Source organism: Squalius cephalus (genome assembly GCF_949319135.1).
Source record: "Squalius cephalus genome assembly, chromosome: 15".
Classification (NCBI taxonomy): domain Eukaryota; kingdom Metazoa; phylum Chordata; class Actinopteri; order Cypriniformes; family Leuciscidae; genus Squalius; species Squalius cephalus.
The window spans coordinates 32,232,201-32,252,622 of record NC_137136.1 but is presented as its reverse complement, the minus strand read 5'-3'; the positions used below and the strand labels follow the sequence as shown (position 1 = coordinate 32,252,622).

Genomic DNA, 20,422 nt, shown 5'->3' with positions numbered 1-20,422 from the left:
AGTGATAAAAAATGTAACAAAAAAAACTAATTACTTCTTGTGACCTGCGTATTCACAACGAGTACAAATAGCAATGCAGATTAAGACTAGGCGATTTCCTAGGCAGTCCTAGACTTGGGACTATATTGGGGTGAAGCACAGGCGAAGCACTGCTACTTGGGCACAGAGATACCACGCAACACCTTGGTCGCCCTATGCTTACTCAAAACAAAAGGTGTAATTTTTTTAATATTCGCAAGAAGCAACGTGCTTAAAGGTAGGGTAGGTAGGAATTTTATAAAAAACTTTTTTCCAAATTTGTTTAAACTTTCTATATATATCAATACATAATTAAAATGTAAGTACTCTGAAAAAAAGAGTATAAAAATCGAGTGACTCTAGACCGTTTAATCTGCATTAAACACAGCTCATTATTTCCATTCGGGACAAAACAAAGGATTGGCTTAGGCGACTGTCACTCTCTCTCGCAACCATGGCAACCACCCTTTTGCTAAGGATCTGCCCACGTGCGCGGCTGCGCGCACCCGTTTGATTTGAGGAATTCAAGAGGAACGGAACCTAGGTATAGGAGATGCAAAACTCGACGCAGGTCCTCATGTCCAAGAAGTGCTCCTTGCCCTGCACTTCGACCACCCCGTCCTCGGCCTCTACTTCCTCGGACCCTAGTTGCACGGCCGCTTGCACGACCTCCTCTGCTTCGCCCTCGACCCCGGACCTGTCCTCGAGCTGACGATGCGATACTTGTCTCTGGAGTGTAACGTTAGTCCTCATCAGAGTCAACAATGCTTTCATCATGGAAACTCTTACATGCAGAACACCATATATGTTATGAATCTTACACGAAATTCATCTTCATCACAGTGTAACTGATGGTAATGGAAAAACGTGTATCAATGCAACCTGTTTTTAGCTTTGCCGTATAGATATAACTAGCTCGTAAGCGAATAAAAAAATATATATTTTAAACTTTACCAATATCAATATGCTAGCTGATAGTGAGTACTAAAATACATCTTATTTGTTTATATTCATAATGATAAAGTTAGATTTTTTTATTACATGTGATTCTGACATGATGTCACTACATGCACTGTGCTCCTTCCTCTCCGCTCGTCACAGGTAAATAATGCGTCCTCCAGCTCAGCGGTCGGAGTCGCGCGTTCATGTGTTTTGGGGGCGTGGCTTTGGAAGGAGCCCAGAAGGGAGGGGGTGGAGTGAATGGAAATAATGAGCTGTCTTTAAAACAGTCGTGAGAGGTCTACAGACACTCGATTTTTATACTTTCTTTTTCAGAGTACTTACAATTTAATTATGTATTGATATATAAATAAAGTTTAAACAAATTTGGAAAAGAAGTTTTTCAGACAATTCCTACCTACCCGACCTTTAAGTCAGTGATTATCAGAAATCGGAAGGTCTCCTTAATGACGTGCTCCATGCTCCAATTCATTAGTGCCTTCGGTTTGATCTATCCTGGAATAGTTTTGCAATAACACCAGACTACACATTAATCTACTATGAATAATGATTTCAGAATAATGAAGAATAATTCAAATATAACATTTTATTTGTCAGGTAAAAATGTATCATGCCAATTACACAAGTAAATGATTAAAAGCCAATTCAGAAATAATAAATATATGACATCAATTAGGCTTACTCAAAGATGACTCTAAGAGTAGCCTAAGCAATGCATTCCTGACAGAGACATGCAGTGTTGTGTGAGTGTGTTCCAAGTATAAGACTTGGGAAAACACTGACACAGCACTGTGTGGGGGTTTTCCTGGTTGCAGGTTCCCCCAGTCTGCTCTGCCACTTAACCTTAAATACCCAGACCAGAACAAAAGGGTTGTAGGCTACAAATATTTGAGTTGTTTTGGGTCAATTCATGTACCACAGGGGGTAACACCTGGTTTTGAGGGAGAGGAGAGAATTATCAGATATCTTGAAGAGACACCACCCAAAGAGGAGGACAGAATTCTCCCAAGTTATCAGTCTCTCATAATACCAATGACTGCAATGAAATTAAGACCATTTTACCAATCGCACTGGGACATTTAAAATGATACCAAACATGAAAAGGAAAAACAATAGATTCACAAGATACATCATATATGTGATATATAGACAATCTCAATGAACTTTTAGTGACTTGAGGAGGGAGAGTGTCACGGGAACACACACGGGAAACAGTAGATCCAAATGCAGTGGGTTTTATTAAGTGTAATCCAAATCGTAGTCATCCAGGCAAGGGTCAAAGTCCATATAATCAATCCAATAAACAAAACAAGAAACAGACTAGACCAGACCAGACCAGACCAGACCAGACAGACAGACAGACAGACAGACAGACAGACAGACAGACAGACAGACAGACAGACAGACAGACAGACAGACAGACAGACAGACAGACCTCAGAAGTGTGGTGACAATATGTGACAACTCCATGACAAGGACTAAAACAGACAGGGTATTTATACACAGAAACTAAACAATGTAATGAGAAACAGCTGCGTGCAATGATGAGTGATGAGAACAGACAAAGGATCATGGGAAATGCAGTTCCAGAATTAATGGTGACAGTAAGGGAGAGAGACCTCTAGTGGACACCCGGGGAAACACAAACCAGACACTGTGACAGAGAGGGGATGCAGAGATAAAGAAGGAGAAAAGTTTGGACGAGACAATGGCCTGTGCTCTTTCTTTGCGATCTTCTGTCCAGGGTGCGTTTTATTGCTTTATTGTAGGGTGAGTTTTATCTCAGCTTTTGTTCTTCTTTCTTACAATATCAATATTATTATATTAAGTACTTTAAATGTTTTTAGTATGTTAGTCAACACATCAAAATAAGTGTCATTTGTAAAACATGACAAAAGATTATTAAAACATAATGACTTGAAATTTACTTTAAAGTTTAGCATGTGTTTGAAGATGATGCATCAGCCAATGTGTTATTTTAGGAAATAAATGGACTGGTTTAGTTGTTATAGCACAAAATGCTAAATATTAAAATATTAAAAAATATTATTTTTTTAAATATACTTTTAACATTTTAATTACAAATGCACATTCAAGTGTCGTTTAAAACATGACGTTCTCTTAGACCACAAAATGAGATGTTCAGGTATGTACACTCATAAAACCTGTGCACAAAAGTTTTCATGCATAAATTATGATTTATCAGGTATTTAAAATATTACACATTTACAAAAAATGTTTGAACCTGCTGAAACCACACCACAGACTCCTAGTGGCCTTTTTATAAGCCGAAATGTTTAATATCATATTACTCTTTGCACCGCTGTTAAACTTTTTATCTTTATCTTCTGTCCACTGTGAATGAACTAACTAAACAACCTGCCAATTCAATCTGATAACACTTTGCCTTTTTTATCAGTAGTATTAACAAATGTTATAAAATTGTATAATGTGTAACATACCAGATAAAATATCTTTCAATTTGATTATATAAGAAGGTCTGATCTGAGAAGCGTTATATAATAATCGTTAATGGCTTAACCCTCTGGTGCTGCTTGCGTGGAATGAAAGTTTTTTTTTTTTTTTTTTCAATGAAATTAATGTACTATATTTCAATTTTTATTTAATATTTTGCATTTTTAGGGGATTTTTTTGTAACTAAATTACATATATGGACTAGTTATGATCCGTTTATTATTATTAATCACTTTTTGAGCATAGACCTGAAAATGAAATTTCCAACTTAAACTGTCATAAATCTTGAATGCTTTAGAGCACAGACTTAAGTTTGGTCTCTTTTAAAAACAACACTTGGAAGATTGCTGTAAAGTGGAAAAAAAAAAGTTATAGAAGTTGAATTTTATTATTGTGAAAAATGCATACTATTTGTATATGAAATATATATTTTCTTAAAGATTTTATTCTAAAACTGTGACAAAATCAAAGCCATAAATCTAAACAAGCTGTGTTCCAAATTTGAGCATGATATCTCAAAAAGTGAGCTTTCAGTGAGATTTTGTTTGGGCGCAGTACCAAAAGTTTCCACTAGATAAAATTCGCTTCCCATTCGTTTCCAATGCGCACATTCTTGACCGCAAACAGTAAAAGTGTGTTTTTCAGGACCATTTAACCTTTTCAGATCATGAACCGTTTAACTGTTACAACACTAACACACTTTTTTGTTTGTATGTTTGGGTGTATTTATTTATTTATTTTTTGGCCTGATTTTTTTTTCACAGTGTAACAACACCTAGCTATCAGAAAACCTAATGAAATTGTTGATTTGTTGTATAAAAGGTTGTTCATTATGTCCTGTAGCAGAAAGTCCGTCCCTCTCTCTCATCACTTCCTCTTTCCCACATCAAGTTCAGTGACCACAGAAGAGCCAGAGCGAGACTGACTGACAGCTCAGTTCATGTCATGCAGCTCTACTGGATTTTCCCGTTGAATTTGGAAGCTCTCTCAATGAATCATGTCTTTGCACTCGCATTGCTTGTGTGTCTGGTGATAGTGGTTAGATTATTGTTAATGAGGAGGAGGGGGATGCTAACTATGGAGCATTTTCCAGGACCACCTGCACACTGGCTCTTCGGACACGTCAAGGAGGTAAACAACTAATATATCTCATCAACTACCCAGCTAACAAAAATATGTTCTAAGGTTTTTCTAAGATATGAAATCTTGATAACTCTTAAGAATACTGTTCATTAATGAATACACAGGAACAAATGAGTAACGCAATATTAACACTCTTAACTAACTCTGATTAACGAATTAGTAATAGTGCTTAGTCTAATGAGGTAGTTCACTATTAGCTATATCAATAACAACTATTTTTTCATACCTGCCAGAGGACTACTAGCACTACAGGTTAATTATTAATGTGAATAAAGCACAATGTGTTATTAATTCTAATGTGAAGATCTGATCATAAAGTAACCTATTAGTATAGACTCAAGTTAGTATTACCAAATTCTTCTAATGATTTGGAATGGTATCAGAAAGTGATTGTAAGCTTTTGAGTAAAGTGAGTAAAATAAACTTAATCTTTAAAATATATTTAAAATTAAATGACCTACATACGTGTTTCACATTCTTTTTGTGACAAGAAAACATCCCTACAACTTCTGAAAGTGAACAGCAGTGTTTTACTGTAGTAAAGAAGTGTAAACCACGGGGTTTAGGGTTTCAGGTTATCCTACTTTAGGTTTATTTAACAGCAGAAACTGAATAATCAAATGTAAAAATAAAACACTGCTTAGTTTTCACTGTATGAATTAAATATATCCTGATTCGTATTAAAGCTACAAAAGTTATTCAGCCAAGAGCAGTGAGTGATTTTCTCTTTGTATTTTTGTTCATGACCCCAGTTATTGCAAGCTGTTGTGATATGCATATCACGATATACATTTGTGATATTTCGATGTATTGTGCAGCCCTACTTTTGAGGTTTTTGTAATGTTTTGGATAGTTAAATGGATTCTGATGGATTTGGTAAGGCTTGAGTCATTACTAATGATCTTCACTTTAGAATACTGATCCAAATCATTAGTAATTCCTTAAGGATGTAGGAATACTTGAGTCATTACTATCCAAAACCTTACAAAAACCTCTAAAGCTTACAATGACTTGAGTCAATATTAGGGATTTATAATGCTTTTCACTTTAGAATACTGATCCAAATCATTAGTAATTCCTTCTTGAGTCATTACTAGTGAGTTACCATGATCTTTAATTTAGAATGAATTATGAATTATTCACATTAATTATGAACCTGTATAGTTCTTAGTAGTCGTCTGGCAGGTATAAAAAAATAGCAGTTATTGATTAGCTAATAGTAAACTACCTCATTCAACTGAGTGCTATTACTTACTAATTCGTTAATCAGAGTTTCTTGATAGTTAATACTAGAATATTAACCGTGTGTTGCTGATTTGTTCCTGTGAAGTTATTCATTAAAGACGGACTAGTGTTACTGAAAACTTTATTTCTGATCGTCCTCTGAGCGTTCAAAAAACGTCTTAATAGTTTTAAAAACAGTTTTTTTTTTCTTGGTTATACGAACGTTAAGAGATGTTTATAATTTTGCAAACTTTACGAGAATGTTACTATTGAATGAAAAACGATTGTCTAATTCAAACAGTTGCTGACGTGTTGAGAAAATTAATAAAGACCAGATAACTTTGAACGAATATTCTGTTAATGTTACAAATGTTTGCTCATAACTTTGAGAGAATCTTGCTAGAACGTTAGCCAAAGTTCAGAGAACGTTCCCTGTTAGCTGGGTATAAGCTAAGCTTCAAGTCCAGTCATGCTTTTTTACGAGAAGTGATTTTTATGTTGGTTTCAAATACCTGTTGAATAACTCTTGTGAGTTTTATCCTCTTAAAAATTCAAATATCATCATAGTATTTTAAATATAATTATATTTGTAATATCCGTTGGATATCTCACCGATGTAATGGCATAATTGTAAAGCTGGTGCAAGTTTTCACATGTTTTTTTGTTGCAAATTCATCAGTATTACAAAAAATCCTCTGTATTTGACCTCCTTATCTTCCGAGGACGGTAACCTCATGCCTGAGCCGTTGTCTATTCACTGCAACTAAACAATTACATTGTTATTATTGTAAGGCAAAAAAACAGAAGAGCCTTGTATTGCACTCACATTCTTCAGCAGGAATTGGAAGAATTCACGTGAAATTAAATAACTTTAGAGGGTAATGTTGATAACAGTTGTATGAACTTCTTTTTTATAGTTTCACCAGGATGGACATGATTTGGAAAAGATTTTGAAGTGGAGTAAACAGTATCCATTTGCTTTTCCACTGTGGTTTGGCCCGTCACTGTCCATTTTGAATATCCACCACCCATCATATGTGAAGACCATTCTCACCACAACAGGTGCTGATCTTTGATTGATTGTTTGAATGATACATTTCAGATTTAATTAATAACCAAAACAAGCATTTTTATATGACTTAATTTTGCTTTTTTGACAGAACCCAAAGATGACTATGCATATAAGTTTTTCATCCCTTGGTTAGGTAAGATTACACAAAAGATAATTTACATAAAAGACCATTGTTCAATAGTTTATTGGGTGTTTCTTCAACTATGGGAACCTTTGGATTTTACTACAGTAGTTTACTTTATTGACTAACAATGTCCAACAGTCTATATACAGACACCATGTTAGAATTCTGTTTTTGTCCGTTTTTCTGTCGTAAACAAATGTAATTTTCACCATCTCAAGTCACCATTTATTCTGTGGCACTTTTTTTTGCACTAAGTGTGAATACTTGTGAGATGCTATTTATACTTAGTGCATATAGTGTCAGATAGGCCTACTATTTGCTCACTAGTGTATTGTAGTATATTATAAAACAGTATGCAGTAATAACAACATATTCAGTGTATATGATTATATTTATTAAAGTAATAAACAAACTTATTGGGACATTACTGTCCCTAAAGCTACCCCTAACCCTACCCGTTAAACAATTTAATCACACTATTAAATACCCATTTGGCTCTTTATGTCCACTTTTTGAATATTTTTTAGTTTTTATTACAAATAAACGCCTCTCGGAGCTGATATGCGATGGGAAAATCCAAGAAAGAAGAAAGAGTTTGGAAAATGGCAGATTCAAACTCGGGTCGATCGAGTCAAAAGCCAACGCCACCCAATCCTGCTATCAACGGGATGTCTTTTGTAATTTTGTCTGGCTTAATCAGACAATGGTGGATGGAGTTACAGTAGTGTAAATAGCCTCTGCCAACAAGGCTGACTATTTGCATTTGATGTGAATAGACACTCTGTTTTAGTTTTAGAATAAAATGGCAGTCTTATTAAATAATTTTGTTGTATTTTATCCATTTTATGTATCTTAAATTTACACAATTAAATAATATGTTCGTGCTTATTGTCAAATGTGAAAAAATGTAATTTAAAAACTACATTTTCCATATCAAGCACTTGACTGACAATTTTGTCCCCTTGGCAAACAAATAAATGAACTTTATTAGGAAAAAATATTACTTGTGGCAAAAATTCTGCACCATCTGTAGGACAGTTGTAATTCAACTAAAAACGGATTATTTTTCACGTTTTGTCTCTGGGTTTGGAACAAAGGTAAAACAATGAAATCTATACATAAACAGCTTTTGAAAAGTAGTATAAAAACAGTTTTAATAAGAATCTACCCATGGGACATAAAAGTGTCTGTAGTTGAAGAAACACCCTGTTATCACTTAACTCTTCACTGTCTCCTCAGGCGATGGCTTGCTTGTGTCTGCTGGACAGAAATGGTTTCGGCATAGACGACTCCTCACTCCTGGTTTCCATTATGATGTTTTGAAGCCTTATGTGAAACTTATTTCTGATTCAACCGAAGTCATGCTTGTACGTTTAAGGCACTTGTTGAGTGTGTATTTTTCTATGTTAAAACACTTTGGGCCAGATTTAATAACAGCTCCTGCACAAACCCTCTTTTGCTGTTTTGCTAAAGACACGCAGTGAAAAATGAGCGCTGAAAAGCCGTGGACAGGGTTATTTTTACGGCTGACCTTATTACATGTGCATTTGTAGGAGTTTTCCTTTCAGATGCAAGATTTATAGGAGGAGAGTATTTAAATGAATCACGCAAATCACGCTTTAAATTAATACATTGTTGGATAACTGCGTGATTTGTATATGTACATTTCTGAAATACATAACTTGGACAGTCACCTCTGATAACAGATCACTCTAAATTGTAATGTGGACACATTACATGCATTTTCTGTAAAGCTTCTTTGAAACGATACGTATTGTGAAAAGCACAATAAAAAAAGTGAATTGAATTGAATTAATAATGCTCTCAGAACATTAGTATTTATACATTGTACATGAAACATCTTGTCCTTCAACGTTTTAGTTGGATGTTCATCTAACGTATTTTTTAAATGTTACTACTTGTTCGAAAACATTCAAAAGTAGCATTGCCATAATGTTGGACATTTTAAACATTCAGAGAACATTCAGAAATAACATTTTCATAACTTGATGGTTCTTGGAACATTAGTTTTGTAATTCCTTATTGTTTGGTGATACTAGTGACATAGAATGATACACTTTAATTTTTCTGTTTTTTAGGATAAGTTTGAGGGTTATGCCAAATCAGAAGAGTCATTTGAACTGTTTAAGCATGTAAGTCTCATGACCCTGGACAGCATCATGAAATGTGCGTTCAGCTGTAACAGCAACTGTCAGACAGACAGGTGAGTAAATACTCTTTTACCTCGTCCGTTTGTACGTATCCAATTCCTTTTAGTAAAATCTCCCTGATCTCATTGCAGTGGAACCAACCCGTACACCCAGGCAGTGTTTGACCTCTGCCACCTGGTGAACCTCAGGTTCAGAGTTTTTCCATACCACAGCAAGGCCATATTTCATCTCAGTCCACACGGATACAAATTCAGGAAGGCAGCTCGCATAGCACACAATCATACAGGTGTTGTTTCTTTGACAAGCCACAGTCATGTCCATCATGAGCAGGCCCGCAGGAACCCCACAGCAGATGTAATGTAATCTGAAACCATTAGATTAACTGTTCCTCTGAATTTTATGAGGCTCTGGAAATTTTATAATATGGCTTTGCATTACTGTCTAAAAAAAAGAAAAGAAAAAACATTATGCATTTTCTCTCTGACCCAAATGGACTATTGGGGGCTCAACATTTAGTGCTACACCCTTCCTTCAAAACTTGCTTGTTGATTTGAGCAGTCTTGCCAGTCCATCTGTTTGGCTAACCAATGAAAGACTGAGAAACTAGTTCAGGAAACCTGTTTGAAACAGATCCATTTCTCAAAATTGTGCAGATTTTGTGAAAGATTATATCTGGGCCTGCTCATGGGCTATTATTTTATCCATACCTGCTATATATCTTAGATAAACCAACATATACATTACAGGCCCCGATATACTCACAACAAAGTTCTTTTTCGTTCTTCGCTTTGGGGTAAAAAGAAGTTTGAACTTCACCTGTTTGATCTTTGATTTCGTATACTTAGTATATCGGGGCCCTACCATTCAAACAAAAGTTGTTGTTTTTTTATTTTAAAGAAATTAATACTTTTATGCTGCAAGGATGCATTAAATTGATCAAAAGTGACAGAAAAGACATTTATAAGGTTACAAAAGATTCTATTTCAAATAAATGCTCTTCTTTCAAACTTTCTGTTGTCAAAGAATTCTGAAAATAGTACCACAGTTTCCACATTTTTTTAAGACAGCACAACTGTTTTTAACATTGATAATAATCAAACATGTTTCTTAAGCAGCAAATCATGATTTCTGAAAGATTATGTGACACTAAAAGCTGGAGTAACAATGCTGAAAATTCAAATTATATTCAAATTAACAGTTATTTTAAATTGTAAAAATATTTCACAATATTACTGTATTTTTGATCAAATAATTGCAGCCGTAAACCTTTGAAAGGAAGTGTAGGACTTTAACAAGCAAAACTCTAATGTCTTTTCAATTTCTTACCATTTTTTTTTAGCGGAAGTTATCAGAAAGAGGAAGGAAGTCTTGAAGATTGAGAAGGAACAGGGCATTGTTAAAAACAAACGATATTTGGACTTTTTGGATATTCTTCTGTCTGCCCGAGTATGATATTCCCCAACACAATTCTTATATTCTGACTTAATGAAAATCCTTCATGGCTGATATGTTGTTACCTGTTGCATAGTACCGGTGTATTATTGTCACAGATTGTGATTTTGTGTGTCGGTCTCAGGACGAGTATCAGCAGGGCTTGTCAGATGAGGATATCAGGGCTGAAGTGGACACATTTATGTTTGAAGGCCATGACACTACAGCCAGTGGAATATCTTGGATCTTCTACAATCTGGCATGTAACCCTGAGCACCAGGAGAAATGCCGGGAGGAGATCTTACAAGCTCTGGATGGAAAAGACACGCTGGATTGGTACTGTCATACTGTCATCACACGACTCATGTTGAGTCAAGTGTAGGAAGAGTTGGATCCTGGTTTTTTAATAGTGGTATGATTGGAAATGTAGGTCTGTCACAGTAACAAAAAGGGCTGCTCCATTTTGGCAAAAATCTGGACTTTTGCAAGAAAACTGATTTGTTGTCTTCAACATTGAGTAACATCTGTGAATGTTATCTCATAAACATTAGTTATTAGGCAACCAGTAGCAGGACGCTCACAAGCAACTTAAACAAAAATTTCTATATCACAGCAGAAACTAATACGAGGCCAACTAATGTAGGTAAAAAAGTCCTCCGTTATTGAAGACAAATGAAAAGTCAGTCATAACAATAAAAAACAAAGAAGAAAATTACACACAACATGACAAACACAATAGAAAAAAGATACAAATGAAATAAGCAATGCTTTAAGTTTTTCATGTAAGTCTATCTAATGGTATAGTGCTTAACTGTAACAGAAATTACATAAAGTAATGAAATGTTAAAATGTTTTCATAATTATTGGAAGTTAAAATAAAAAAAAATCACTCAATTAAACAGTCATGGGGCGATCTAAGCGCATGGTCTAAAGCGCACAGCGCAAGTGCACTGAGGGCGCATCCGAATCCACTAGTTTAATGACGGGGAAAATGGTCGGTGCACCCGGCGCATGGTCTTAAAGGGTTGTCCCTATTCTCTTAATGAGTAATGGGTGTGTTCTGGGCGTAACGTGAAATAAACCAATCAAAGTCTCATCTCTCATTCCCTTTAAAAGCTAGTTGTGCTCGCGCCATGGCGGATTCGCTATTTACATGGTGGAATTTGCAAGCGGAAAGGCTGAACGCTTAAACGGATCTGCTCGTGCGCGAGGTTAAAGCGCAAGCAGATCTACGGGACAAGCCGGATACCACCATATCTTTATATACACAATATTAAAGTCCGCGTGAACCGGAAGTTGCAAACAACTTTTCTCCAGTGTTGTGACGTATTTCCCAGTGAAAAGGAATATTGAACAGAGGGCAGGGTTTTACTCTAGCGCTCCTCCTCTCCATCTCTGCTCATAGCAGACTAACGGTTTGAGGGGAGTGGTTAAGCGTTTCCCAACCCAAGCCGTCAAACCTACATCATCAGAGAAGGAACACCATTCCAGACCGAAGTAACTTTTCAGACTTTGATTAAAGATTATGACGGCAAACAATTTTTTTCTGTGTATTAACTTGCACGGATTAATTTTTCACCACAAGACTAGTAATATGCGCTAACAAAGTAAATAGGGTCAATTTTGATTTCAGTTGGACTTTAATCTTTTACATTGTAATCCTTTTATTGGTGTTTTTTTTTTTTTTTTAATGTTTGTGTGTTGTTGCGCATCCTTGTGTGTGTAATAAGCAAAGTGTACACAAGCATTACTAACGCGCTCTTTAAATAACCCACAAAAAAGAAAAAATGCGTTTAACCTTTAGACCAGGTTTTTGTTGGTCAATGGCTCAGTCTATTTCAGTTGCCTCAAATTAGCAACGCAGACAACAATGTGCCTGAACACACCTCGCATAAATAGCTGCAAATGCATTTGCTATTTAAACAACGTGGCGCAGGACGTGAAAATGATATATGCATCGGGCTTAAACAAGTTATGTATTTCAAACACACTTGCGTCGTGCTTGGCGCTGCATTGCGCCGGGTGTATGATATGGCCGCTAGTAACAAATATGTCAAGGACCCAGTCAGCAACATAGTGTCGGCCCAGACCCGGCCCACATCTGGGCCGCGTGGAAGCCAAGTGTAGCAGATGTGGGCCGGATCTGGGCCGACACTGTGTTGCTGTCTGGGGTATTTTGCTAGTATTTTTACAGTACAAATACGATATTAGCAGCTTTAGCTCAGCTATGCTATTTTCATAGCAAATCATCTCAATGCATTTCCTCATTATGACTTAATTTCTTTGGAAATGCATTATACACCGTCTGTTTCTCTGAGACTGCGTCTCTCTTCTTCTGTTTCAGGGAAGACCTCAATAAAATTCCTTATACCACAATGTGTATTAAAGAATCTCTGCGGCTTTGCCCTCCTGTGCCGGGAATATCACGAAAGTTGACTAAACCCATGACTTTCTTTGATGGACGGACTGTACCTGAAGGTAATTCTGTGATCACCCAGTGACTTTCAAACTCCAAATACCATAAAAGTATCTTCATAGTAGTCCATATGACTTGTGTGCCTGATTCCAAGTTTTTTAAAGCCATAACAGCTCTCCTAGTGTGTTCATAATACAAATCTCATTCACCTCCACAGATCTAAACCTGGTACGTTCACAATGCACACGAAAGGCAATGTCTTTAGCACCTCTCATTCTTTCTGGCAGTGTGCAAGTACTGTGATTTTTAATGAATAATGGCCAATGTTTCAGTCTGTTCCTCACACAATGGCTATCAGAGGACTAAAGAAGGCAAGTGCACAAGTCATATACTACTTTTATAGTACTTTTATGGCATTTTATGGTACTTTTTTTGTCCTTTTAAAGCATGCCAGTCACTTGGTCACCACCCAGTTTTATTGCAAGAAGATATTTGGTTTTTACTTTTTTTTTTACAAAAGATATTTACATTTTTGGTTGAACAATTTTATTAATGGTCCAAAAAGAGGCCAAATAGTTATGCCAAAGCAACAGACACAAAACTGCAGCACTGTATGTGAAGAAAGAACAGCCAACATGGACATGGCTTGTTTTGGCCACCAGTAGGTATGAAGGTTGGAAAATTGCCTACTGCTTTAAACCTAGTCCACTTGTAAACAGACACAATGACCTCTAACTCAGAGAACATCTGTTCTTTATCAAACATTAATCTAGCTGCTTGTTGTTCAGGTACTTGGTATATGCAGCATGACACTGAACATTATCAGCTCATCACAAAACTGGCTTAATACATACAGTAACTGCATGCCTTAAAACACTGTTTTACTCTTCCATAGGTTGTACCATTGGAGTTAGCATTTATGGGATCCACTTGAATGCCACAGTTTGGGAGAATCCACATGTATGAGTGCTTTCTTTACATCTGAAATATGCAATGCATCGCTCACTACAAAACATAACATATTGAGTGAAAAATTAAATGGGGTCCAAATGCTTGAGATAAATCGTGAAGTGCTCTATTTGCATTTTTATTTTTAAATGCATTTTTCAATGCAAATTATTTTACCAGCAAAATCTGATTTGTTGAAAAAGGACAAGAATTTAATTGAGAATGTCTCTAGTGTGCCTGTCTTTTGCTTTAAAGTCCCCCTGTGGTGAAAATGTCTAATTTTGTCTAGACATATGTGGTGTTTTTAATATGCTTTAAGACAAACCATGTGTAAATTCATAAGTCGACAGCATTGCTGAGTATTTTCTCCTTAAAACTGCAGTGAACCAAAGACAGTCTCAAAAACACGGTTAGAAATCGCTGGTGTTTCTGACGTCACAAACTACCTTGTAACCAATCAGATCAACGTGTGATCGTCAACCAGTGGATCTCTGAGCTGAGTGAGTGAGTGAGTGAGTGGAGGCGGGGCTCATTTGCATATTCATAGAACCACTTATACTAAATGAGGCAAGGTGTAGTTACATTCAAGCTATTTTAAGGGTACGTTTACACAACAACTATATGCTTAAAACTTAGAAGTTTTTGCTTTGAGTTTTCTTTATACAGACGACAACATTGTCAAAACGATCCTCATTCACACGGATCTGCGAAAATGAATAAAACCCGTGTATTCTGCTGCCAGGCCATTAGATGGCTATGAAACACTATAGACTAAACATGTAATACGCATGTGCATGACGTCATCGTCTTCAGAGATTTGCATTTTTGTTGTTTACACAGAGACTGTTTTCAAAAACTTGCACTTTGAAACCCGTTTTCAAAACTTTGTGTTTTCGGGCACCCAAAACGCCATTGTCGCGTAAACGAACGGCCAAAACGCATAAAACCGTTTACGTTTTTAGTTGAAAACAGTGTCGTGTAAACAACTCCTAAGGCATGAAGACATTTTTACATTTTTATTTTGGTGATCAAAGATGAGTTTTAAGGGATACAATTATTGACTACAGGGGGACTTTAATGAAAGCAGCACTGGAGCTACATGAACAAAACCTGATGATTATGTTCTCCAGCATGATTTGAGATGCATCTTGTGTACAAACAGTCACATGATCAATGACAGGCTTTTTAGATTTACATCACAGATTTTGGTCTCATACTATCGGACCCCACTATAATTTATAATCAAAACACTCACAATCAGAACACAACCATATTTTAACCTTAATCATTTTATGTTTGTAATATTTACTTCATCAAAAGAAAACATAAATATAAGAGAACAAAACAAGTACATTTCATGTGTTTTTTAAAGTCTGTATATATAACTATACTTTAGAATTATGTACATGTATTTAAAATGTTATGTTGTCCACAGGTATTTGATCCATTGAGATTTCTGCCGGAGAACTGTGCTAAGAGATCACCTCATGCGTTTGTGCCCTTCTCTGCTGGACCCAGGTTTGTAAGCCAGCGAGTGTTGAAGAGACATGAGCGGTTTAGCAAGTGGGTCATTCACTCACATTTCACTCGCACAGAATAGAGCTGGAGTTTGGTTCTCTGACCCCATTTCAACCCGCATGAGAACAAATAGCAATGAGATTCTTAGTAAAGCTGAAAATGTGAAAAAAAAAAAAAAGAATATTTAAGTTCAAAACCTCTACGCTGTTTTTCCTATCCAACAGAAAAGGAAGATTCTTCAAGGAGCTCTTTCTTTTTGTTACAGTTCATAGTAACAAACAAAAACATAAAATGGCCATACAAGTAGTCTATATTTGCTATGTCACAATACTGTATTTCAAGATTTCTGAACTCATATAGTAGAGCTGCACAATTCTGGATAAACTGATTTATTTGTTTAAAATAGAGATCAAGATTCTCAATAGAAAACTAAACAAAATAACATGGAATTTACTAGAGGATCAGACAAAATGTGAAATGCTGTAGTCTATTTAAAAAACTATTTCATTAATTTGAATTATTATTATTTTTTATTGGTTTGACTGAATGCTTCAATGATTTGCGCATAAAGACTTCACTTGTTTCATTACTGGATGAATCTGCACTTTCGAACAAATCACGAATGAATAATCCAATGACAAATACATTGACAAACAGTCATTTGTCGCCACCTTCTGGTGTAATGATGTAATCAATACAATCGTTATTTGAAGCATAAATCAAGTTTGCTACCGACCATAGACATCAGTGTATATATCCAAACTTTAATCCCAGTACTTCTGTGATCATAAGAATTATTGTAGCAGAAGTATTAATAATGTGTGGTTGAAAATACTGCTGGTGAAGCTGTTTCATACCGATACATGGCAACTGCTCAGAAGCATTGTCATTTAGAAATAAGATCACGTGGGTGTTTGAATCGAGATCACGATCTTTTAACAAGTAATTGTGCAGCTCTATCATATAGTAGACAAACAAACTGAAATTTAAGTCATTATTCACTAAAAATCTTTAAATATCATTCTCCATTCTGCATATTTAAACAATTGCAAAAAGCAATAGCGTTTTGCAATCAGTGTTGTCCTGTGAAGAAGCAACCTGTCTTAGCACACTGTTTTACAATCTGAGCGCAGATGCAATTGGAAGTTGGCAAGATTATCAGTGAATAAAAGTTTTTGCTATGTTCCCTCCTGAAAACTTATCATACTGGAATTGGAATGTAGCGCACAGCTCATGTGGACTACATGTGTGAGTTTGTGTCCTAACAGCTTGACACTATGAACTGCTGTTGTTTGGAAAAGAATTGCATAAAGAACTGAACTTTCCTTCAACTGACCTCAGTTCAACCCTGATGAGAGCAGAGCAAACAACAATAAAGCAACTGATAATGCAGGTCGTTTGACATTGCTTTTGTTTGAAAAGATTTACTAAGTTGGCTTAGCTACTTTTGAATAATAATTGCACTGAATGTGCACTTGTACTTCAAATCTCAAAAGTATACATTTAAAAAAAAAAAAAGCACTTGGAGATAATATAATATTAATGAAATAAAAGGCCACTTAAGTGTACCTAAAGAGAGTAAACTTAAAAACATGACATACACGTTTTACAAATGACATAAAGTATGTCAATAAATTATATTTCTTAGTATATATTTCAAAGTATATTTTTAGTTTACAATAATTTCTTGTCAGTGCATTTATTTCAAATACAAAAGTACGGTAGTAATTATGAAATTACATATTGGACCTTTAGTATTAAAGTGGGTCAAAAAGCACTATAATATAATAATATAATATAGAGTTATAATACATTTTAATTGAATTGCAAGTAACATGCAATTAAGGGCCAGATTTACTAAACAGGTCAAATTACAGAGACCGCAATCCCATAAAAGTGCAGATGGGAGAGGATCTACTGACAGCGCACACATGAACACAGACACAGCAGCTCATTTCCATTATGACCAACACAGTCTAGCAAGAGAAGCACAAATGAGCGCAGGGTTGCAAACAAGCAGAGCCGATGATAATCAGGTGTGGGTAATCTACAATAAATAATGGAGCAAATACCTGTAAATTGACTTTCTCAAACCTTAGTAAATCACGTTGCATGATTCATTTAAATGTATTGAAAATTCTCTTCCTTCTAATCACACTCTGTTTGTTCTCTGTGGTTTCTCTTCCTAGCAGCAAATATTACAGCAAGTCAAGCGCAAAAATGGGTTAAGACATGCTTTTATGCTGCGTTAAATGGCACAAATGCCAGTAAATTACTTGCATGATTTATTTAAATACTCTCCACAGATACATTTTGCGTTTGAAAGGGAAACTCTTAAAAATGCATATGCCGTAAGGTCCAGGTTACTCCCTTAAAAAGTAACAAATTATGTTACTTGTCATGGAAAGTAATGCGTTATGCTACTTTTGCGTTACTTTTTCTCACATGGGCTGGGCTTGCTTGTTTGTTTTTAATAACACACACACAAAAAAAAAGTTCTATTTTTGACAAATATAAAGGCCCTTTCACACCAAATTTGAAATTAATAAAGCCTCAGGCTGAAGGACATGCAAATTCACATCTGTACAGTAGAGGGCGCTGCTCAAACAAACCTTTAGTTTTTTTACAATGATATCCCTACATTGGCATTCTTGGCACTGGCACAAAATGTTTGTTCAATGGTGGAATTGTATTTCTTCAGTAAAGCATGTTAGATACCTAATTTTTAGTTAACTAATCTCAGGTTTCTCTGGGATGACTGTCACTGCTGTTTCATATTATGTGAATTACAATGATTTCTAAACTCCTATGACTGTGATTGAAAAAACTACTGTAAAACCACCCAGTAGATTGTGCTACTATATCCAAAATAGTGTTGTCTGATTTATAAACAAATTGTTGTGAATTTATACATTTCAGTACTAATGCAATTGCTTTAGATAGAAAAAGATATGGTGTTTATTAAAAGACAGAAATGGTTTAAATAAACAGCTAATAAAGCTTCTGATGTATATCTGATTACAGAAACTGCATTGGACAGAACTTTGCCATGAATGAGATGAAAGTAGCACTGGCGCTGACACTGAGGAAATATCGCCTCATTAAAGACCCCAAACACACCCCGAAGATGATCCCTCTAGTAGTGCTCAGATCACTCAATGGAATTCACATCAAGATCAAATTAGTGTAAAATGATTCATGAAAAGATAGTGTGTACATTGAGCCTGTTTGACGTGCTGGAGGCCTATTTGCTCTGAGAAGAATGACAATGACTTAATTTAAATATTCACTGCACTCTGTGCACTGCCTTATTCAGCACATTTGGTGCCTGGAAACTGGATGGTTATTGAATAAGATGATTTTTGCAATGGATTTCCACACAATAAAGTGGTAAAACTGCTTAGCGAATTCACTCCATCAACACAAGGTTTTTTGGGGGGTTTTTTTCACAACAAACATTTTTCTCTGTATAGATGAAAACGTTATCAAAATTTGTATTATGCATGCCAGACAAGTAATTGGCAATGTCAGTTTGTAAAGACAGACCCTCGCACATACACATACAACCGCACATGCCTATAGACTAAACACAACACGAATGTGCATGCCGTCACCGGTTTCAAAGATTCACGTTTCTGAAGTTCACATGGAGATGATAACGGTATCGCTTTCAAAATCCGTTTTCAGAAACTTATTTCAAAGTTTGCATTCTCAGGCCACCAAACACCATTGCCGTGTAAATGAACGGCCAGAACGCATTAAAGGTTTTCTGTTTTTAGTTAAAACTGTGTCGTGTAAGCGCCCCCTAAGTTAAAGTCCGCGTGAACCGGAAGTTGCAAACAACTTTTCTCCAGTGTTGTGAGGTATTTCCCAGTGAAACGGAATATTGAACAGAGGGCAGGGTTTTACTCTAGCGCTCCTCCTCTCCATCTCTCGATCATAGCAGACTAACGGTTTGAGGGGAGTGGTTAAGCGTTTCCCAACCCAAGCCGTCAAACCTACATCATCAGAGAAGGAACGCCATTCCAGACCGGAAGTAACTTTTCAGACTTTGATTAAAGATTACGACGGCAAACAATTTTTTTCTGTGTATTAACTTGCACGGATTAATTTTTCACCACAAGACTAGTAATATGCGCTAACAAAGTAAATAGGGTCAATTTTGATTTCAGTAATAACTAATGATTTTTACAACGGAAATGAATCAATTAAAAACTTAAGCCAGACAATGACTTTCTTCTAGAGCTGCTGTACAGCCAAAACAATGTTTGTTGCATTATTTTCCTGTTATCTCTGTAAAGCTGCTTTGAAACAATCTGTATTGTAAAATGCGCTATATAAATAAAGGTGACTTGACTTACGCCACATTCACACCGTCAGCAGTTTTGTCTCTAAATGTCGTCAGTTGCTGTGTACGGGTACGGGTCACCCGAAGTCCCCAGCTCTCGTTGAATATTCACTTGGGGTCTGTTATATTTACAAGGCATTTAAAAGAAATCTAGGAAATATTTTCAAGTAATATGAATTAATTTGATACTGAATGAATATTTTGCCTCAGCTACATTACTACACTCATTCTGAAATTGGAAATCTCTAGTATGGAATAAATGCCAATAAACTCTTGTGATTTTTAACTAGTGAAAAGATGAAAATGTTTATTAATTAGCTTGCTTTAGAATTCCTTTGACATTCCTGCAGTCAGCATGCCAATAGGGGTTATGCGGAGCGCCCAGCGTTCGAACCGGACCGAGCACACCCGGCCACACCGAGACCTCGGACGGGAATGGGAAGGGGTGCCGCGGGTCAATAATACATAATTGAAGGTTGACCAGCATAAACACACAGGACATCGTAGTAATTATACTGTTGGTACTATAACCCCATCGCTAAAATGCAGTCTTCATTTGATTGTTTTAATCGTC

At 36.0% G+C, this 20,422-nt stretch overlaps 1 protein-coding gene across 1 annotated transcript; it reads left to right on the top strand.

The window, feature by feature from the left end:
- Window positions 1-4,322: 4,322 nt before the first annotated feature.
- On the top strand, window positions 4,323-20,140 carry cyp4t8 (cytochrome P450, family 4, subfamily T, polypeptide 8). The gene is made up of 12 exons (XM_079894231.1): window positions 4,323-4,584; window positions 6,738-6,882; window positions 6,981-7,025; window positions 8,256-8,383; window positions 9,116-9,240; window positions 9,319-9,473; window positions 10,527-10,633; window positions 10,764-10,954; window positions 12,963-13,096; window positions 13,930-13,994; window positions 15,418-15,500; window positions 18,525-20,140. The coding sequence occupies exons 1-12, from the start codon at window positions 4,399-4,401 to the stop codon at window positions 18,688-18,690; spliced, it is 1,530 nt and encodes a 509-aa protein (XP_079750357.1). The 5' UTR covers window positions 4,323-4,398; the 3' UTR covers window positions 18,691-20,140.
- Window positions 20,141-20,422: the final 282 nt, after the last annotated feature.